This window comes from Portunus trituberculatus, chromosome 50, assembly GCF_017591435.1.
Source record: "Portunus trituberculatus isolate SZX2019 chromosome 50, ASM1759143v1, whole genome shotgun sequence".
Lineage (NCBI taxonomy): Eukaryota > Metazoa > Arthropoda > Malacostraca > Decapoda > Portunidae > Portunus > Portunus trituberculatus.
The window spans coordinates 28,130,018-28,154,409 of NC_059304.1; the positions used below are offsets into that span (position 1 = coordinate 28,130,018).

A 24,392-nucleotide genomic window follows, 5' to 3' on the forward strand; every position below is an offset into this window, starting at 1 on the left:
GAATGAATTAAGTTTGTATTCCAAGGCACCACTGTGTGTATATATATATATATATATATATATATATATATATATATATATATATATATATATATATATATATACATATATAAATATATACACTCAACCCTCGAAACAACGGACATATGCATGCACGACCCTGTCCGTAGATTGCAAAAGTACGTAAAAAACTATAAAATGTACGTAAAATACGTAAAATTTTATAATTTTCGTATTAGTTCAAGCTTAACAGCCACTGGGAGAGCCTTTCGATTATGTTTCACTGGTTTACTAGGTTTAGGAGGCATTTTGGATAGGTTAAGCACTCGTGGGAAGGGTACAAAAGCCGTGGTAAGCACTGGCCAATGTTTGCTGTTGGTTGAAAACACACGAACTGAAGATCAAACATGGTGGCTGTAAATTAAACCGGACTCCAGAATTTGTCCGTAGTTTCCGAAATCCATTGATGGGAGGTCCGTTGTTTCGAGGGTAGAGTATATATATATATATATATATATATATATATATATATATATATATATATATATATATATATATATATATATATATATATATATATATATAAATATATATATATATATATATATATATATATATATATATATATATATATATATATATATATATATATATATATATATATATATATATATATATATATATATATATATATATATATATATATATATATATATATATATATATATATATATATATATATATATATATATATATATATATATATATATATATATATATATATATATATATATATATATATATATATATATATATATATATATATATATATATATATATATATATATATATATATATATATATATATATATATATATATATATATATATATATATATATTTATATATAATATATATATATATATATATATATATATATATATATATATATATATATATATATATATATATATTGTTACGACACGCCACGGCTGCAGTTAACTGCTACAGCTCACTAGAGTGTTATTCTGGCAAAATCGCCAACTTTGTTACGGTCAGTACAGTGGGGAATATAAAAACTCCACAGAGTCCCCACTACTAGATCTCACAGCCGCCGTAACCCTCAGGTTCTTTCAAGGTCGCCAACAGTGTATAATTTCCCCCACTGTAAGGAATCTCCTCAGCCATTCCTTCTCCTCCTGTACCCAACCAAGTAGAATTTATAAATGGTAGATGCTATGTGTAACAGGGCGAGGCCTTAATACCCCCTAGAGAAACCGCCCACAAGGACAATTCCACCCACTTCTCTATGAAGTATTAATGCCTCTCCGCATGCCTTGTCCACAGACGGTGATGAATCACAGACTGGGACAAAACGCGCAGTGTATATATTACTATACTATCTTACTACAACAATTGCTTCCCAACACCTGTCAGACTGACACCCCTAGCCTACGACTACTACAATATATGATGTGTACAGAACATCCGGTGATGTACACACAAGCCCAGACACCACCTACGGGTGACAACAGCTATATACGGAGTCCAGATACTCGTCACAGACAAGTCTGGCGGACGACAACTACGCACCACTGGCCTGCAGTACGAAGCTTCTCAGCTTTTCACTAGCGTGCGTGGCTACAACCACTACAATACAGTATACTACTGATACTAAACAAAAGATGATGGGGGCCACACAGCCGCCCACTAAACCACACTGGTGACCACGGCCACCAACAAAACAAACAGGACGAGACAAAACGTGTCTCTCCTCTGCGCCGCCACACCACGAGTGGACGAACGCACGAGAAATGCAGCCAAACTTACTACACCTCTCCTAGAGCAACAAGCCCGTTGCTCTAACAGTCATGGTCTACCCAGTAGCAAGCCAGCTACTCAACAGGAGGGCACAACTCCCAGACCAATGACTAATGAGTACTGCTAACAGACAGTCCAGCCACACATGTCTCTTCCTGTGCCAAGATCGTACGTGTTAACTCCGCTGAAGACTGGCCGGTACTATAAACAGTATACTACAGATACTACACCAAAGATGATGGGGGCACACAGCCACCCACCAAACCTCACTGGTGGTTACGGCCACCAACAAAACAAACAGGACGAGACAATAACGCATCCTTCCTCCACGCCGCCACCCCACGAGTGGACGAACGCACAACAGGAAATGTAGCCCTCAACCGACTACACTTTCCTCAGGACAACAAGCTCGTTGTCCTACACAGCCACGGTCTACCGAGTAACAAGCCAATTACTCAAGAGAGGGCACAACTACCAGACCGATGACTAGTGAGTAACAAGAGAAGCCCAGCAACACGAATCTCCCTACCCTGTGCCAGACCATGAGAGTGTGTGTCTATCTCCGCTGAAGGCTACCGTGATACTGATGCGAGGCTCGCAGGCACAACAAAATGGTGGAAACAAAGAGAGGGTGGTTGGCCGCACAGCGGAACAGCGACAGCCCGCGCTTGGGTGGCCAGAGGCTACGCATATACTATATATATATATATATATATAGATAGATAGATAGATAGATAGACAGATATGAGAGAGAGAGAGAGAGAGAGAGAAGAGCTGCTAGTTCTGTTATGACTACTGCTACTGCTACTACTACTGCTTCTACTACTACTACTACTATTACTACTACTACTAATACTACTACTATTTTACATATATATATATATATATATATATATATATATATATATATATATATATATATATATATATATGTATACATATACATATACATATATGTATATACAGGCAACCCCCGCTTAGCAAAGGTTCACACAACGAAATTTCGCTACAACGAAGGTTTTATTTTACTACCATCTGCTCATTTAACGAACACCGAACTTCCTTTAACGAAGATTTATCTAGGTAATTTTTTCTAAGTTTGAAAGCTCTGCTGTATCACGCAAGTCAACAGGGTTTTGAATACACCAGCGCCTCTCATGGACAACACACGCACCATTCACTCCCCCTGTTCAAAACATTAACAGCGTCAGCAGCAGCTCATCTTCCATCGCTCAACTTACCACCAAAACACCCTGCAATGTCACCTAGCATTGCTAAGAAGACCAGGAAGTCTCTTACTCTCGAAGTGAAGCTGGATATTATTCACAGATGCGAGAAAGGCGAGAAAACTAATAGCATTGCTCGCCACCATCTTGACTCCATCTACTGTCTCAACTATTTTTTAAGTCAGCAGACTATTAAGAAGGCTGGTGAGACCGTATCTTCCTTGCAAGCTAAAAGAACCACCTGAACTCGTAACTCTACAATGGATAAAATGGAGAGTCTTGTGGAAATGTGGTACATAAGTTTTGTATGTGATACAATGATGCGCCCTTTGTTTACATTCCATAGGTTGCCGGTTAGTGTCTTTCCCGTTTCACTCTCCCTTCCTTCATAAATTTAAGATCATCATCATTATAAAGTTACTTACATACATACATTAGTGTACATTATAATGACTTAAATTAAACTGCCTAAATGTTTAATTTCATAATTTTTGTTTTCATTAAACCTTTCACTGTACTATGATGCACTCTCGCTTTGTTTATTCTCAATGGAAGTTCAAGTCAGGAGTTAAACTTGTTATAATCGGTTCGCTTAGCGAAGGTTTTTTTTTTAGGAACGTAACCCCTTCTTTAAGTCGGGGTTGCCTGTATATATATATATATATATATATATATATATATATATATATATATATATATATATATATATATATATACATGCATGAGGTGGTTTGGAATGAATTATAATTTCTTCATAAAAATATATGTATTTTGATGCTTTGGAGTAAAAACAAAATTTGAATGGATTAAGTTCGTATTCGAAGGCGCCACTGTACGACGAAAAATTTCATATAATTTATGCCTTGAAATACAACGATATTTTTAAGATACGAATAGCCATCGATAGGTGGCGCAGCGATCGCTCGGCTACCTGCGTCCACCCGAACATTCAGGCCACATTGTGTATCTTTGTTCATCCTTTGTGCATGTATGTGTCTTTGCTCCTCAGCAGTGTATATTTTTGGCATAAAGCCAGATATTCATTAACTGAGGTACGCACTAAAAGAAGATTTGTATAACTCCATTATGTTATCTAAGGAAATTATGCTGATGGTAAATACTCTACCCATAGGTATCATCCATGTACAGTCAAACCTCACCGAACACGAATCTCGCGTATACACAAATTGGTAAAATATACCATATTTTGCCGAGCACGACTTTGACTCGCTATCGCACGATTTGGTCCCCTTTTGAATCTCCCGCTGGTCTTGTGTTACTGTCTTATATATGCATATATGTTCACGAAACAACATTTCTATTAGCTTTTTACAAGCCTTGTCCCCATGAAAGGATTGTTTTGTAATGCATAAAATGAAATCTTAATGGAATACCAAAAAATAAAGCAGGGATGAGTTGAGCCACAGACGAAGCAGGAGACTCACGGCCACTCAGCCGCTTCTTCTTCTTCTTGTGACCCTTGTAGCTTGCGTGTTACTTTCATCATGATGTTTATGTTTCCACTCCTCTATTACCTGCTATAATGGACATCATAACTTAGTATTCATATATGCTCATGCCATGAGAATAACCTGGACTCCATGGTAGTGAGTGATAGTGAATTATTAATGAAATACCACGGTATTTCATTAGTAATTCACTATCACTCATTGCCACAGAGTCCAGGTTATCCTCATGGCATGAGCGTATATGAATACTAAGATATGATATCCATTATAGCAGGCAATAGAGGAGTGAAAACAAATGTAATATTATCGTGGTGAAAGAAAACACGCCAAGCTAAAAAGGTCACAAGAAGAAGAAGAAACGGCCAAGTCGCTGGAGTCTCCACCGTCTGTGGCCGATCTCATCATCTCTGCTTTATTTTTTGGTATTCCATGTAAGATTTCACTTTATGTATTACAAAACAATCCTTTCTTGGGGGCAAGGCTTGTAAAAAGCTAATAGAAATATATATATATATTGTTTTCTTACCCATGTGGTATGTTGGGGGTCAGCCCAGAACGCATCCCTCTTATTTTCGTTATTTCTTATCGGAAAAGTACGTCCACTTGACGAATTTCTGCTTTACGAACAGCTTTGACAACCCCTATGCTGTTCGTTAAGCGGAGTATTACTGTAATAGTACTGTAGTTGAATTAAATGTGTGTTTTGTACTTCATTTATTGTTGTTGTTTTTTTTTCAGTCTCTTTGGTAAAAAAGTGTTTTTTTGGGGAGGATTTGGGAACGTAACCCCTATTTTCCCATAGGGCCTATTATTCGCCCAACACGAATCTCGCCGTGCACGACGAGCTCAGGAACATAACTAACGTGATGGGCGAGGTTTGACTGTATTACTTATTTATTAATGTGAAAGAATTTACGTAATTTTTGTGGAATGATAATTCACTTCCCAGGTTTACATAACCTGAAGGGGATGGCACTTAGATTCAAGGGGGCTACAGTGGTACAGTGGAACCACATGTGCTTTGGAAGCCGAGGGGTCCCCAAGTGCATGAGTTCAAATCCTAGCCACTCTGGGTAATGGTTCCAAAACAGATGAGCTTTCAGATAGTAGGTACCTAAAAATATCTCCTTTAGCCCATAAATTCCCATAAAAATCCAATATTGTATAAACAAAAAATAAATAAATAAAGGAATTAGTATACCATATAGATTATGCTGTAAGATTATTGGAATATTTTTCATTTGTATCATTTTTTGTTGTAATTATCTATTCTATAGATAGATTTATTGTGTTTATTGTTTTTTGTTGTTTTTTTCTAGCTACCACTTAATGCCCAGAGATGGAGTAAACGTATGATCAAGAATGTTGAATACTTCCAGTCAAACTACATGTTTGTCTTCATCGTTCTTATTCTTTATTGCCTGTGAGTATCTTACTTTGGAGCTTTTGACCATTGTATGGTTCTTGTAACCATTTTGTCTATGATTGTTGTAAGTAGTGGAAGAACTTGAAAAAAAAAATCTAGATATTATCTATATTGGGGATATGGAGATAAGCTTAACTTCTTCTCCCAAGGTTAATGTGAGATGAAATAAAGGTTTTAGAATATTAAGCAGTATGTATCAAATTCCAAAAATTGTTGAAGCAAAAACAAAACAAGGTAAAATGTTAGTGAATATTAAAAATGCATGGTCCTGCTGTTTTTATGTTTTGTTTTGATAGCAGCCATCATCTTGATCTTGCCAACAAGATGCTAACCTAACTAAACCTAAAAAGCAAGAAGCATTGTGTAGATAAAGTTTAAGGATCCTCTTAGCAAGATCAAGATCAAGAATAGATGCTTATCACAGCAGCAAAAACAGCAGGGCCACGTGACTTTTCTTAATATTTACCAATATTTTATTTTGTCTTTTATTACTTTAGTAAATTTTTGGAAGTTAATATTTATTGCATGATGTTTTGAAGCCTTAATTCAATCTGACATATATTAACACTGGGAGAGCAGGCTAAGATTATCTCTATATCATCCTCTATATTTCATTTGATTTATTTTATATTCTGTATGTTCTCTTCCTGAATTTTATCTTTGGGAATAGAAGTGGGAACGTTTTAAGGTATATTGTCGTCATGTCATTCATTTTAAATGGCTGTGGGGCTTGACCATTTCCTTTCAGTTTATTAATATGTAGATCATACAGATTCCAGCTTCTCCCCTGTCCTGTCTCCATATATCCATTTATCTAAATTTCCTTTAAAGTTATGCACATTATGAGCTGTAACAACTTCATTATTCAATGCATTCCACTTCTCCACCATTCCGTGTAGAAGACTACTTTCCAATATCCTTCACACACTGCCTCATCCTGATTTTCTTGGCATGACCTCTTGTCCTTCGATCTTCTTCTGTCAGCAGCACTAGATCTTCCTTGTCTATCTTTTCAATGCCATTGAATATCTTGTACATTGTTTTTAGATCTCCTCATTCTCTTATATCTTGTAAGGCTGGTAGTCCCATTTCCTTCAGCCACTCTTCATATGTTAGGTCCTTTAGTACTGGCACTATCTTCATCTTCTGTATCCATTCTAATCTTCTTATATCTTTTATAGAGCTTGGAGATCATACCACAGCTGCATATTCCAGCTTTGGACGTATCATGCTTGTGATGATTTGTTCATCATTTCTTTGTCCATGAATTGAAATGCCACTCATATTAGTCTACATTTTATATGACATACCAAATATCTTGCTTATATGTTTTTCAGGGTTCAGATTTTCCTGTATAATCACTCCCAGATATTTTTCCTCTTTACTCTTCATTATTTGTTCCTTTCCCATCAAATAGTCCCATACCAGTCTTCTTTTGCTCTTTCCTAGTTCCTTGTATTTACCTAGTTGTATGTTACAGGGTTCGAGTGGTGCTCATAGTGACCTGTCTCCATATCTACATTTGTCTAACTTCTGTTTAAATTTGTGCACACTTTCTGCTTTTACAATCTCTTCACTTAATTCATTCCAGATGTCTACTGTTCTATGTGGAAAACTGAACTTTTTGATATTTCTATGGCACTGACTTTTCAGGATTTTCTTGTTTGTCTGTCTCCCTGCTCCGTCAGTGTTACCAGGTCTTGTTTATCTATCTTCTCCATACGGTTTACTAACTTATACATCGTTATTAGGTCTCCTCTTTCCCATCTATTCTTCATAGTTGGTAGCTCCATCTCCTTCGGTTTTTCTTCATAGGGAAAATCTTTTATTTCAGGGACCATCTTTGTAGCAGTTCTTTATATCCTTTCTAGTTTCTTGATATCTTTCTGCTTATATGGTGACCATACCACTGCTGCATATTCTAGTCTAGGTCTTATCATAGTGGTTAATATCTTTTTCATCATACTTTTATCCATGTCATTGAATGCTACCCTGATGTTCATTAGTGTCTTGTATGTTGAAGCAAATAATCCATTTATATGTATTTCTGGAGTCATGGTGTCTTGTATAATCACTCCCAGGTCTTTCTCTTCTCTTCTTTTCATTATGATCTCTTCTCCCATTTTATATTCCCATGTAGGTCTTCTATTACTTTTACCCATTTCCATTACATGGCATTTATTAGTATTAAATTTTTATTTCCACTTCTGGCTCCATCTCCAGCTCTTATCAATATCTTTCTGTAATTCCATACAATCATTTTGTTTTTTTTATAACTCAAAAGCTTGGCATCATCTGCTAACAAATTCATGTAGGTACTCAAATCCTCTTGTATATCATTGACATATATTTGGACATTATTGGTGCCAACACCCAATCCTGTGGTACACCACTGGTTACAGTGCTCCATCTTGATGTTATATCTCTTATCACTGTCCTCATTTCCCTATCTGTTAAGTAATCTGTCATTCAATTTAAGATATTTCCCTTAATTCCGCCCATGTGTTCTATTTTCCATAGGAGTCTTCTGTGTGGTACTCTGTCAAAAGCCTTTTTAATATCTAGATACACTGCATCCACCAATCCATCTCTTCCTTGTACTTCATCTATTACTCTTGTATAAAAGCTTAATAAGTTTGTTATACATGATCTTCCTTTTCTAAAACCAAATTGGGAGTTATTAATGATTTCATTTTTCTCCAGATATTCCAACCATTTTTCTTTGATAACAATTTCACAGATCTTACCCACCACATTAGTTAGTGACACTGGTCTATGATTTAGGAGCTCAGTCATTTTTCCTCCTTTGTGTAATGGGACTATATTGGCTCTTTTCCATTCCTTTGGTACCTTCCCTTCCCTTAAAGAGATGTTAATTACATCCCAAATTGGTTTTGCTAGTTGCGCACTACATTCCCTTAGTGTCCATCCTGACACTCCATCTGATCCCATTGCCTTCCTCACATCCACCTTTTCTAGCAATTCTCTAATTTTCTGTTTTCTTACCATGATGTCTCTTAACACATTAACCGCGTTTAGCAACTCAGCACACTTGCCCGCACTGCGTAACCTTCATTACCCGACCACGCCAGTGTCCATTGGACTTTTGCAGAGAGAAGAGGTATATATCATTGTGAGAGTGCGGCCTCTAGTATAGAGCATAAAAATCCATGGTACAAATATATACCGAATCACGGACCAGTAATTTTTTTTCCCGTCTATCACGTATTGGTACACCAGTGTGCCAGGCATGGGCTGTAGCATATGATGATATATTCCTGACACTATCAACAGTACCTGAGTAAGGTAATAACTTAGTTCCAAGTGGAATGAAAAACAAAAAAGGAGAAGAGATTGTAAAACCTGAAAGTGTCATTGAGTACAATAAAGGAAAAAAAAGTGTTGATGATGCTAATCAACTCAATTCCTACTACTCGCCACTCTACAAATCAAGGAAGTGGTACAAGAAGCTGGCTCTGGAAATAATTACTGGGTTATCAGTGACAAATGCTCAAATTCTACACAATAAATACTGCTCAGCAAAACAAGTATGCCTAAAAACCTTCATAGAATCAGTAATTCTCTCTTACTAAAAACATTCCTGAGGAAATTACAAAATCAGGGAAGAGGACCTCTGATATATTGGGTGCAAGAAAAGAACATACCTTACAGGAAGCAGATGGTCCAATGAAAAATACAAGGAAGAGATGCAGAGAAAATCTCACTGTCTGAGGGATACAAGGTGGCCACAAACAAGGCTAGGAGAGTATCCACCTATTACAACGAATGTGAGGGTCAACCACTCCTTTGCATTTCATGTTTCAATGAAAAACATGACTTGTGTAATTAGTGATCAACATTATGATGATCTAATATTCCATTATTTTCTTATATTAATTGTATTTTTGAAGTAATATGTCACCAAACATTACTTGTTATTCAGAAGCCTATTTTTTTCTTTCAACAAATAAAATTATTGTCTTATCATTTTTATCTTATTTTTCAGTACCTTAGCAACACATCTGCAGTCATAATAAATACAAATTTATACACAAATTGTTTACATACTCAAGTTTGTAATAGTTTTTAGAAAGTGATATTCGGGCCTCAGATGTATCAATACACAACAAGTGAAACATTTGCTCGGTACACGGGTGGCCCAATACATGGTTAACATGTTAATCCTTTCTGTGCCGCTGGGTTGATTGGCTTTATAAACTCTCCCTCTTCATTAAATACTGATTTAAAGCTCTCATTCATAAGTTCCCTCATTTCTTCTGATGTTTCATATATCGTATTCCTTTTAATCAACTTAGTAATGGTCTCTCTGTCATTTTACCATTTATATACAGTGGTACCTCGATATACAATTTTAATTCATTCTGTGATGATCGTTGTACATAAAAAAAATTGTATATCGAATCAATTTTTCACATAAAAACTAATGGAAATAGAATTAATTTGTTCTTGTGATATGAATTTACGCTCCCCAAAAAAATTAACATGCTTCAAATACGAACCAAATATAGATTTAATATAAGATAAATACAATGTTTAATGTATGCATGATATAAATTAACTATATTGCTCAAAATAACAACTTAACCCACAAAACTCGGGATGCATCAATAGACGTTCATCATGCAAGACTCGGGGCACGTTGATAGACATTTAGGCTTTGTACGGCTATATTTTGGTTATTTTCTTCTCATTTTCTTTGCTTGTGAGCTGGCAACACTCATCAGAAGTAACCATATGCTCTACGTCACTCTGTCACCAACAATGAATGGTGGGAGCGACAGTGATTTCACTGTGTCAGATTCTGCCATCTCTCCCACACGCCTTACTTCTATACCTCGGGTCTCTCGCCATGTTATGGGGAGACAACTTTTGAATGAGAGTGGTATCAGAACAGGCAACAAGAGAGAGAGAGAGAGAGAGAGAGAGAGGTTTCAAGGGGCCCATTGCCCATTTTCTCTAGCTCTAGCCAAGGCCGCTGAACCCGATTGGACGCAAAGCCACGTAAACCAATGATACTACCTCATTTAGCCTGTGATATTTTGGTAACCGTGACATCTAGAGACTTCTGGTTTTTTGCATTGCAAAGAGGAAGAGTTGCTTGTGGGCAGAACACCATTTGTACTCCCTCGTTTATCGAATTTCTAAGTGTAATCAGTATGTGAATACAGGCTATTTTGTGTTTCTCACTAAACTTTTACTTTTGGGTCTTGAGTTCACAAAACTTAAGAAAAAATACACCACCTTGCCGAGGAGCACAGACACATACATGCACAAAGGATGAACAACGATACACAACACAGGCTGAATGTTCAGGTGGACGCGGGTAGCCGAGCTATCGCTGTGCCACCTACCGATGGCTATTCGTCATACAGTGGTGCCTTGGAATACGAACTTAATCCGTTCAAAATTTTGTTCTTACTCCAAAACATTCTTACTCCAAAGCATCAAAATACATGTATTCTTATGGAAGTAATTATAATTCATTCCAAACCACCTTCCATGACCAGAAAATTCTATTTTCCACTTAATTTCTTACTTTTTGAAAAGTATTACATACTATATATACTACTACTATTATGCTATAACTATATAAGGTAGGAAAATAAAGCAGGAAAGTAAGCAAAATGTAATATAATGAAAATTCAACTTTTTGTGCTCAGAAACAAGCATCACCACATCCTCATGTGACTCCATCAAGCCAGCACCACACACTCTTATATAAGCCAAAAAGTTTTTCTTTGATATACAGTACTGCATTCATTATGGAAAATAAATCAGGGAAGTAAGCAAATTGTAATATGAACATTCATCTTCTTCATGGTCAGAAACAAGCATCAACGTTTCCTGGTCAAGACGGCCACTGACCACGACGGCCCTCCCTGACAGCCCTCCAAGACAGCCTCTTGTTTACCATGACAACCCCACACCAAATTTTAGGTTATTGCCCTCTTATTTCTTTCATTATGTTAACACGTTAACCGCGGATGAAACCTCAGTGTTCCTGAGATAGTGTTTTGTAGTATGGAGCATTAAAAACCATAACGTATTTGTACACCGGTGTACTGTACCTTGCGCATATAGTGCATATACGTATCCAGGGTGTAACATGACTTTCTGTAAATATTGAAAGAGGTAAGAGAACATGCATTTCTAAGCAGAAAATGTTATCTACACAGATGCATTTTAAGGTTTTGTTTACCCATAAATTGATTTTATAATTTCTGAGAGGCACGCAATAGTCCATTGTGTTTTATATGAGGTGACTACGACTGTTGCTAGCTTGCTGCAGCAGCCAGAGGTGCCACTTGGCTAAATACCGAATGTTTTAATACAGGGGATCCTCGCAATTCAACGGGATTAAGGCGGTTTTTCATCGGTCAAATCAGCGTTTATTCAAATCATGAAGCAATTTTTCCCATAAGATACTTAAGAATCATGGGGGATAGTGACCAACCTCCAGCCTAGAACCCCAAAATCATCACTATAACCTCTAAGAAACACTAACTTAGATTAATTCAGTATTATTAAAGGCCTCATTTATATCTAACTTTTTTTTACTAAGCACATTAGGGTGCTGTACAGTACATTTTTGGAAATAAAAACACTTGCAGTAGTCTTGCGGTACTTTATCTGTTCTTCCAAATTGATGTTACTGTTGATCTAGGGATGCCCATTTGCTCTGCAACAACGCTGTGAGCTATACCTGCCTCATACTTTCTTATAAGCTCAAGTTTATCTTTGAAAGGCAGGAAATTGTGCCTCTTAGGGCTGGGGCTGGAGGTGGCTTTGCCCGGAATGGTCTAAGTGGCGTGGAGGAAAGAGGTGGAACGGCAGAGCGTGGCCTACATGGACAATGCCTGGGGCGAGACAGACGCAGAGGAAGCGACACACAGGCAGTGTTGCCAGATTTTCCTAATGAAAAGTTGCAGATTTCACCACAATGTAGCCCAATACAAAAAATTACTACATGTTACTTTATCTGCTATACAGTAATACTCTGCTTAACGAACGTTCGTCTAACGAATTTCCAGTTTAATGTATTATATAAAGTTAGACCAAAAAGTCCGCATAACGTACAACCACATCCGTTTTAGCGAATTTTCTGGGTTTGAATTTGCCGGGTGAGGGACTGAACGCGGCAGCTTCGCTGTGATTGTCTGGCTTCCCGCCTGTCTGTAGTGCTCCTGGAGCTGGATCCATGATTCTTTATTAACTTCAGAGCAACCTCCTGCTGCGAAATGGCTTCCGTGAATGCTTGGAGGGACGGTGATGAGGTTGCTCTGAGGTTGCTGGGAATACGACCTCTGGAGGTGGTGTTACTGTCTTATATATGCATATATGTTCACAAAACAACATTTCTATTAGCTTTTTACAAACCTTGCCCCCAAGAAAGGATTGTTTTGTAATGCATAAAGTGAAATCTTACATGGAATACCAAAAAATAAAGCAGAGATGATGAGATCAGCCACAGACGGCGAAGACTCCAGCGACTTGGCCGCTTCTTCTTCTTTTTGTGACCTTTTCAGCTTGGCATGTTGTCTTTCACCACAATATTAAATTTGTTTACACTCCTCTATTGCCTGCTATAATCGATATCATATCTTAGTATTCATATACGCTCATGCCATAAGGATAACCTGGACTCCATGGCAGTGAGTGATAGTGAATTACAGTAAGCTCCCAAATTTAGCGAAATTCAGCTTAGCGAAACCCTTATTTAGCGACTATCTGGAAATAGGCCAAGCCCTCAAGTTTAGCGATTTTCTCTCATTTATCGAATGTACTGCGCTACACTGTCCCGCCTCCCGCTCACTCTGAGCCAATCGTATGTCTGTTTGGCCGTGATGTCAGCCCCACAGTGCCTCCGGCATTCCCACTCGACACTTGACCTATTGTGTGTGTTAATCCAGCGTGTGAACTCATTTTTTGTGCTCCCATCCTCACTGTTTAGCGAGTTTCGTTATCACAATATCAAGGTTAAACAAAGGTTGTAATTTGAAAGTAGTCTGTCCAATGTCAAGCGTCTTGATTAGATCAGCGACAGGGAAAAGAGCAGCAATTACTATACCCCGGCTGGCATTAACAAGGTTTTGGATGAGGACAGAATTATAGGAAAGCATGGCATCTAGAGCAGATTCTAAAACTTCCAGTGACTGATGTACGAGAACAAAGTCCGTCAGTTCAGCTATGCGAACTATTACATCGTTAAGTACACTACGAAGGTGATTGGTATGGCCAAGGAGATCTTTCAAATCTGATTTCAGACTAGCAATGTGTTTACTGTGCATATTAATGACTTGTCTATTAGTAGTTGCAATGTTGACAAGATGATTGTAGCATTCACATAAATCCTATACATCCTCATCCATCCATCCATGACCTGAGATTATAAGAGTGAGTAGGACTCTCGCAGTTGTTTGTCCGAATAGTACAATGTATGAGAGGGTTGTTGGTCATCATGCAGTTCACAATTTTTGTCATGTTACGTCTACTAATCTGACCACCTATCCTAAACGTCTCTACGAAGCTTTTACTGTCAATATATCTGCTCCTCATCTTTTCCCTTTATCTGTTTTACAAAATCTATCTTTTTACAGGCTTTCCTATGTTACTAACACCTAACATGAAATTAGATTTTCAAACCAGTCAGAATTTGCTCAAGCCTTAGAAGAGTCTTCCAGAGTACCTCGATCCTGTTATTTTCTATCCTAGTCTCTTAGGGCTGTACCAAGAGTCGCGAAGGCCAAGGCACGGACCTTCCCTTCGACCAGCAAGGCAAAGCCTTTGCCCTTACCTTCAATCCGTACCAAGAGTCGCTGTGGAAGGTAGGGCCGCGAGAGGTCTGCCGCTAGCATGAGTTGGTAACAGTTGTTTCGGTATTGGTATGACTGTAATCCGGATTGGAGCTCCACGAACGACAACAAAACCAGTGCGCGCTACAAGAATGGAAGGAAGAAGCTGTGACTGGGCCTCGCCACTCATGCACGAACAGAGAATAATGATTCTCAATCTTGTAAAAGAGAATAAAGACTTGCAAGACCGCTCAACAAACCCAGCTAGCCTTCACAAGAAAAAAATTAGCTTGGGAGGCAATCACCAAGTCATTTAATGCCATTAACATTTTTTTTTAATATTAAGATATTTATAGCTAAATAAAAAATCAAGATTTTAGCATCAGCTGGTGCTTAGAGAGAAACTGACAATGTGAAAAAGAGGCAGGCTCAGGTAGTGAGTAACAAGCCCACATGTGATCAGAGTTATTGAATATCTGTGTACTCCAGCATTCCTTATTGAAAACCTGGCTTGCCACACACTTAAATCATTTTTCTTCTTTTCAAGTTTTGTATATGTATAGCAGTTCTGAATGTTTATTGTTGTTGCTCAATTTCACTATGTATGTAAGATAGCTAGGCAGGGGAGCGAGACACAGGGACACACGTCTCTCCTTTATTGGGCTCGGCCCGGAACTGAGGATACACTCTTGGCGACAAGCAGTGCTTGGCTTGCCGCCGGGAAAACATATCGTACACCACGTACAAATAATAATATATCCAATATCCGCCCTTAAGATAAATGTGTGCCTGCAACACATTAATCTGATATGTGTATGAGCATAACGGGCTACGACGGCACGGGAGGGGAACGAACTAAACTTGGAATGGAGGTAAGTATACACGTACGGGTGAGGAACAAAAAGAGAACAATACCTTTGAAAATAATAATACCAAATACAAACTAGAAGAACGATGGTTTTACCTGGCCTGAAGTCTGTCTGTGTATGTGCGTGTATTTACCTAATTGTATTTACCTAATTGTAACATACGGGAAAGGAGCTATGCTCGTACTGTCCCGTCTCATATACTAATGTCCAGCTTTTTCTTAAAATCATGAATATTCCTTGCGTTGACCACTTCCACGTCTAAACTATTCCATGCTTCCACCCTTCTATGAGGGAAGCTATATTTTTTCACATCTCTCCTATAGGTGGCCATTTTTAGTTTTTTCCCATGCCCTCTCGACACTCTTTCATTCCACATACACAGATCTTCCCTATCCATTTTTTCCATGCCAATCATCACTCTGTATATTGCTATCAGGTCTCCCTTTCTCTTCTGTTTTCCAGGGTCGGAAGTTGCATTCTGTTCAGTCTGTCTTCATAAGTCAAATCTCTTAAGTCAGGCACCATTTTGTTGCAGCCCTCTGTACTTTCTCTAGTTTCCTTATGTGTTTCTTTAAGTTTGGAGCCCACTGTATTGTTGCATATTCAAGCCTTGGTCTTATCATTGCAGTAATTATTTTCTTCATCATTTCTTCATCTAAATATACGAACGCCACTCTTATGTTCCTCAATAAGTTCAATACTTCTCCAATTATTTTGTTTATATGTCTCTCTGGCGATAGGTCATTGGTAATTGTCACCCCAAGGTCTTTTTCTTCATGACTGGTTTTATGTCTTCATTTCCTATCTTGTACATACTCCTGATTCTTCTTTCACTCTTGCCAAACTCTAATTTCTTGCATTTTGTCGTGTTGAACTCCATTTGCCATGTACAGCTCCATTTCCATATTCTGTCCAAGTCTTCCTGGAGTAGTTCGCAATCTTTGTCACATCTCACTTTTCTTAACAATTTTGCATCGTCTGCAAATAGGCTCACATAACTGGACACCCCATCCACCATGTCATTTATGTAGACCGCAAACATTACTGGTGCCAACACTGATCCCTGTGGAACTCCACTCTCCACCAAGCCCCATTCTGATGGTCTGTCCTTAATTATTGTTCTCATTTCTCTTCCTACCAAAAGTCTTCCATCCATTTTAGTAAACTGCCATGCACTCCTCCTACCATTTCAAGTTTCCAGATCAGTCTCCGGTGTGGTACCTTATCAAAGGCCTTTTTTAAATCCAGATATATTCCATCAGCCCAACCATCTCTTTCCTGTATTACATCTATCACCCTCGAATAGTAACATATCAGGTTTGTCGTGCATGAACGCCCTTTTCTAAAACCAAATTGACACTCACAAAGTATGTCATTTTCTCCAAGAAGTCTGTCCATCTATTCTTCACCACCCTCTCACACATCTTAGCTACCACACTTGTAAGTGACACTGGTCTATAGTTCAATGGGTCTCTCTTGTTACCTGATTTATAAATTGGGACAATGTTAGCTCTTTTCCAGTCTTGGGGCACTACACCTTCCCTTAATGAGGCATCAATTACTTCACAAACTTTTTCTGCCAGTTGCTCCTGCATTCTCTTAAAATCCATCCTGATACCCCATCAGGTCCCACAGCTTTTCTCACTTCTAAACTCCCCATCATATTCTTGATCTCCTCCACAGTTACTTGAAACTCCTTCATAATCCCTTTCTGTTCCATTACCAGTGGTTTGTCAAAAGCAGTCTCCTTTGTGAATACCTTCCGAAAGCATCCATTCATAGCCTCTGCCATTTCCTGGGATCCTCACTGCATACTCCATTTACTTCTAAACTTTCAATACTTTCTCTATTTTTGATGTTGTTGTTCACATGTCTGTAAAAAGCCTTGGTTGGTCTTTACATTTATCAATTATATCCTTTTCTTGTTTCTTTCTTTCTTCTCTTCTAATCAACACATATTCATTTCTTGCTCTTTTGTAACTTTCCCACTGCTTAATCCGTCTTTTCCTTCTCCACCTCTTCCATGCATCCTCTTTTCTTGTTCTAGCCTTTTCACATCTATCGTTAAACCAGTCCTGCTTTCCAACTTCTCTATGTTGTCTTATTGGTACAAATTTTTCTCACCTTCTTTGTATATTTTTATAAATTCCTTCCACTTTTCATTTGCTCCTTAGCACTCTTGAATTTCATCCAATTTGTCTCTTGAAAGAATTTCTTTAGGTTTCCAAAATCTGTCTTGGCATAATTCCATCTTCCCACTTTATATTCTTCATTTCTTCTAGATTTCTCTTCATCTATCACCTTGAACTCCAAAACTGCATGATCACTCTTTGCTAAAGGGCACTCCACCCTCATCTCCTCAATGACCATTGGCTCTGTACTAAAGACCAAGTCCAGTCTTGACGATGCTCCTCTCCTCCAAACCTAGTATCTTCTTTGACCCACTGAGTTAACACATTTTCCATTGCCAGTGTCAATAGTGTATTTCCCCATGTTGTCTCTGATCCTTCCATTGACCAGTCCTCCCAACACACCTCTTTACAATTAAAATCTCCCATCATTATAGTTCGTTCACAGCCACCCAACATTTCTTCCAGACATGTTCCTGTATCTCTTATCATTTCTTCATATTCCTGTACTGACCATGCATTTGTCTTAGGTGGTATGTACACCACTATGTAGTGCCTCTTTTTCCTTCATTAGTTTCTGCTCTGATCTTTAGCACTTCTGCCTTTCCCATACCTTCTTTCACTTGATCCACCTTTATATCTTTTTAACCAGCAACATCACTCCTCCTCCCATCTTACCTACTCTATTTCTTTTCCAAACATTATATTTCCTTCTCCAACCATCATCAGGTCTTCTCCTCTCTCAGTTTTGTTTCAGTAAGACCCACAATATCTGGGTTCTTGTCCCTCAAGTAATCGTTGAGTTCTAAAATCCCGATATCACTCCATTTATGTTGGAATACATTACATTCCGCTCATACGTAAGTTTCTTTAGTCCTTTCTTGCTGTACTTTTCTGGGTTATGAACCACTTCCTCAGTCTCATATCCAAGATTCTCCAGAAAAACTCTTTCTTCTCCTCTTCTGTCCTCTCTTCATTTTTTTCAAAGCCTCCTTTCTCAACTCATTTAACATTTCTCTTTCCTTTTCACCGAGATCTCTTCTCAACCAAATCTTCCTTGTTGTTTCCTGCTGGGCTAACCTCCATGACTTCTCCACCAATTCATCTACATCCTTTTGTGACTTAAGTTTGATTCTTATTGGCCTCATACCTTCTCCTGTGAACTTTCCAATTCTATGGAAGTCCTCTATTTCTTGTACTAGGTCTTTTCCTCCTCCTGCACCACATTAATGATATTATTTATCACCTTTTTATGTTTTTCTCTCTCCATTTTACTCGGTGTCTTATCCTCCTCCACACCAAATATCACCACACATCTCTTTTGTCTACAGTTTCCCTCACCAATGTCTCATTTGACTTAATAATCTTCACAACTTTCTCAGCAATCTTCTCTTCTATGATCTGCTGATCTATAATTTCAGCAAGGCCCAAAGTTTTCTCCCCAGTCTCTTTGATTTCCTTTTCCAGACTTGCAACTTTGTAATTTACCTCCTTTCTTTCCACTTCCTGACTTTTTTTCCATTCAGCCTGCTTCTCCATCACTTTTCCTAAAGATTCACCACATTTGTTGCAATTCACTTTAATTAACTTAACTTCCTCTTTCAGTACTGCATTTTCTGTCTTCATTTCAGCGCACTCTTTCAGCACATTGTTATGACTCTTTTCCAGTTCGCCATACTTTTCAAATAGTTTTCAATTTTCCTTCTAATTCCAGAATTTTCTTGATATAGACGCTCTTTTCCATTGTACCTTGAAGCCTGTGAAGTCTAATTTCTCTTCGAATTCACGGCCGCCATGTTGCGCAGATGTAAACACTCCCAGCTGATGGTTCCAACGCAGGTTACAGTTAAATTCACCTTCCTGGACATTACTTGCTTCTCAACAGTTAACATATGGAGACGGAACAAACATTACATGCTCCTTACCCACCTTAGTTACTCTTAGGCAACGGCAACAGTAGTAGTAAAGATGATTTCTCCGGAGCTCAGCGACCGCGTCTTCTGTGTACCGTGTCCGTGTGTGTGTGTATTTACCTAATTGTATTTACCTAATTGTAACATACGGGAAAAGAGCTATGCTCGTGTTGTCCCGTCTCCATATCTATTAATGTCCAGCTTTTTCTTAAAATCATGAATATTCCTTGCGTTGACCACTTCCACGTCTAAACTATTCCATGCTTCCACCCTTCTATGAGGGAAGCTATATTTTTCACATCTCTCCTATAAGTGGCCATTTTAGTTTTTTCCCATGCCCTCTCGACATTCTTTCATTCCACATACACAGATCTTCCCTATCCATTTTTCCATGCCAATCATCACTCTGTATATTGCTATCAGGTCTCCCTTTCTCTTCTGTTTTCCAGGGTCGGAAGTTGCATTCTTTTCAGTCTGTCTTCATAAGTCAAATCTCTTAAGTCAGGCACCATTTTGTTGCAGCCCTCTGTACTTTCTCTAGTTTCCTTATGTGTTTCTTTAAGTTCGGAGCCCACTGTATTGTTGCATATTCAAGCCTCGGTCTTATCATTGCAGTAATTATTTTCTTCATCATTTCTTCATCTAAATATCTGAACGCCACTCTTATGTTCCTCAATAAGTTCAATACTTCTCCAATTATTTTGTTTATATGTCTCTCTGGCGATAGGTCATTGGTAATTGTCACCCCAAGGTCTTTTTCTTCATGACTGGTTTTATGTCTTCATTTCCTATCTTGTACATACTCCTGATTCTTCTTTCACTCTTGCCAAACTCTATTTTCTTGCATTTTGTCGTGTTGAACTCCATTTGCCATGTACAGCTCCATTTCCATATTCTGTCCAAGTCTTCCTGGAGTAGTTCGCAATCTTTGTCACATCTCACTTTTCTTAACAATTTTGCATCGTCTGCAAATAGGCTCACATAACTGGACACCCCATCCACCATGTCATTTATGTAGACATGAACATTACTGGTGCCAACACTGATCCCTGTGGAACTCCACTCTCCACCAAGCCCCATTCTGATGGTCTGTCCTTAATTATTGTTCTCATTTCTCTTCCTACTAAAAAGTCTTCCATCCATTTTAGTCTTACTATGCGATCTTGTGCTTCTAAAGTCATATTCTTCTCTCAGGATCAGTTTCTCATTATCCACTTCATCCATTCCATTAATCAATTTATAAACTTCTATCAGATCCCCTTTCTCTCTTCTCTGCTCCAAGGTTGGTAGATCCATAGCCTTTAGTCTCTCCTCATATGTCATCCCTTTAAATTCTGGAACCATTCTTGTAGCCATTTTTTGTAGTCTCTCTAATTTTCTTATGTGTTTCTTTTTATGGGGAGTCCACACAACTCCTGCATATTCCAATCTAGGTCTTATTTTAGTACTTATCAATTTCTTCATCATTTCCTTGTCCATATAGTGAAATGCTACTCCAATATTCCTTAGCAAATTATATCTATGTGTGTGTGTGTGTGTGTGTGTGTGTGTGTGGGTGTATTTAATTAGTTGTATTTACCTAGTTGTAGTTTTACATGGCCTGGGCTTTATGCTCGTGTGGCCCCGTCTCCATATCTACACTTATCCAATCTTTCTTTAAAACTATGCACACTCGTTGCAGACACTACTTCTTCATTCAAACTGTTCAATGTCTCAACACATTTTTGCGGGAAACTATACTTTTTAATATCTCTTAGACATCTTCCCTTCCTCAGCTTCTTACTATGCGATCTTATGCTTCAACTGGCATATTTTTCTCTCAGGATCAGATGCTCATTGTCCACTTGGTCCATTCCGTTGATCAATTTATAAACTTGTATGAGATCCCCTCTCTCCCTTCTCTGTTCCAATGTTGGAAGAGCCATAGCCTTTAGTCTCTCCTAATATGTCATCCCTTCAAGTTCTGGGACCATTCTTGTAGCCATTTTTTGTAGTCTCTCCAGCTTCCTTATGTGTTTCTTTTTGTGAGGGGTCCACACTACTCTTGCATATTCCAATCTGGATCTTATTATAGTACTTATAAGTTTCTTCATCATTTCTTTGTCCATGTAGTGAAATGCTATTCCAATATTCCTTAGCAAATTATGTCTCTGAAAATTCTATCAATATGGCTTGCCGGTTGATTATTTTCTTCCATCGTCACTCCCAAATCCTTTTCCTTTTTAACTTTCTCCAGTTTTACTCCATCTCCCATCTTATAAATTCCTACTGGTCATCTTTCACTGTTTCCCATTTCCATGACATGGCTTTTGTCCACACTGAATTCCATCTCCCACTTTTTACTCCATTCCCAGATCTTATGTAGGTCTTCTTGCAGTATTTCACAATCCTCTTTTTGTTTTATAACTCTGCGCAGTTTCGCATTGTCTGCAAACAGATTTATGTTGCTGTTCACTCCTTCTGGCATGCCATTTATATAAATGAGAAAAAGTATTGGCGCCAATACTGACCCCTGCGGCACTCCGCTTTCTACTGCTCTCCATTTGGACTTCATGTCTTTGACTACCGTTCTTATTTCTCTCCCCCTCAAATAATTTTCCATCCATCTCAATATGCTTCCTTTTAAACCACCCTTCTCCTCTAATTTCCACAGTAACCTTGCATGTGGCACTTTATCAAATGACTTTTTTTAAATCCAAGTAAATACAATCAACCCATTCCTCTCTCTCTTGTACCCTGTCAACTATTCTAGAGTAGAAACTCAGTAAATTTATTACACACGACCAACCTTTTCTAAAGCCAAATTGGCTATTTGATGAAAATTTGTTGTCGTCAAGGAACTCGATCCATTGTTTCTTTATTACTTTTTCACACATCTTACATATTAAATTAGTTAGTGATGCCGGTCTGTAATTTAGAGGCTCTTCCTTCGTTCCGCTCTTATATATTGGAACCACTTCAGCTCTTTTCCATTCTACTGGTACTGTTCCATTTTCTATTGAGCATTTTATGATGTTGTATATAGGACTTACTAGTTCTTCCCTACATTCTTTCAGTATTCTGCTTGAGACTTCATCCGGTCCCATTGCCTTTTCTTCATCCAGTTCCTTCATTAACTATTTTATTTCAAGCTTGGTTACTTTAATCTCTTCCATATAGATGGTCTCTCTATTACCCTGTGGTCTTTCAAATTTGGATTCCTTAGTAAAGACCTCCTGGAACTTATTATTTAACAGTTCTGCCATACTTTTTAGGTCTTCCACCATCTCATTTTCTCCTTTTAACCTTTCTATTGTTTCTTTTTGTCTTATTTTTTCATTTATGAATCTGTAAAACAATTTTGGTTGCTCCTTGCATTTTTTGACTATGTCCTTTTGATAGAGCGTCTCCTCTTCCTTCCTCACTTTAATATATTAATTTCTTGCTATCTTGAAGTTTACCTTATTTACTGCATTTCTATTTCTCCTCCACCTTTTCCATGCTCCATCTCTTTTTTTCCTTTGCCCAGGCACACTTTGCGTTAAACCAATCTTTCTTTCGTTCTTCCTTAGGTCTATATTTCGGGACATATTCCCTGACTCCTGTTTTGTATATTTCCAAAAATAAGTTATATTTCTCTTGCACCCCTTCAGAGTTGTTGTGGTCAATGTTATGTTACCACGAAGAGGGCACAAGAGTAGCAGTGTCGTTAGTTCAGGAACTCTCTCACACTGTCTTCTCAGGGGAGTTAACGAAAACACAGCTTGGGTTTTCCTTATATTAACAATACAGTTATTTACACTACACAAGGATAGTCTTGTACACACACACACAGTCCACAGCTCCGTGGCAAACGCCCGGGGGAGCACAACGGCCAGCTCGTGTGTTCGTCAGACTCCAACTAACATAGCTCCTCTTGTCAATCTCTCGTCAGCAAAACTCACTGACACCGGTGACCGACTCATATATTAAAGAACAGTTACAAATGCATTGGTTACAATAGTTAAAGTATTACTTAATTATAAATGAAAGAAATAAAATATATGATAGTAGTAAATATATGTCTATGCTGTTATAATTACATATATATAATCCAGCAACCAGACGTTCTCACACTGAGCTTGTGGGAACGTATACTGACTTAGCATAAGAAGTGCTTGCATATGAAAATGAAAGGATGTGCTCCTCGTTAAGATCAGCCTTGTTTCTCACGGCTGTGTGCAGAAACAAGGAAAAAGTAATTATATACAATTCATACCCTAACAGAGTTTTCCATCTCCTCCCAGTTAGTGTATTTGAAATAGTTCTTGAGATTCTCAATATCTGCCTTTCTGTAATTTAATCGGTCTCCTTTGTATGATTCATCTGTATCTTCTTTTCCCTCTTCTATATCCATTTCTAATATTACATGATTACTCTTTCCCAATGGGCATTTATATCTTATATCATCATTCATTTGTATACCCCTTGTAAAAACCTGGTCTAATCTCGCCGGCTCATCATTTCCTCTGAATCTTGTGTTTTCCTTTACTTTTTGAATCATCATATTATCTCTCATTAGGTTCAGGAATCCTTCTCCCCAGGCTTCTTCCCCCATACCATTTCATAATTTTCCCAGTCCACTTCTATACAGTTGAAGTCTCCTACTAATAACACTTTTCTCCTTTCTTTAATGACTCTCGTTAGACTCCTTATAGTGTCATCTATCATGTCTTTATATTCTTGGATGGTCCATGCATTCGTTTTTG

At 38.0% G+C, this 24,392-nt stretch overlaps 1 protein-coding gene across 2 annotated transcripts in view; it reads left to right on the forward strand.

The window, feature by feature from the left end:
• LOC123500123 (prenylated Rab acceptor protein 1-like) overlaps window positions 1-24,392 on the forward strand; it is a 362,787-nt gene that overhangs the window by 173,145 nt on the left and 165,250 nt on the right. For both annotated transcript variants that reach the window (XM_045248791.1, XM_045248792.1), the window contains one exon: window positions 5,835-5,938. In XM_045248791.1, the coding sequence (XP_045104726.1) occupies window positions 5,835-5,938 (104 nt within the window). The remainder of the gene's footprint in view (window positions 1-5,834; window positions 5,939-24,392) is intronic.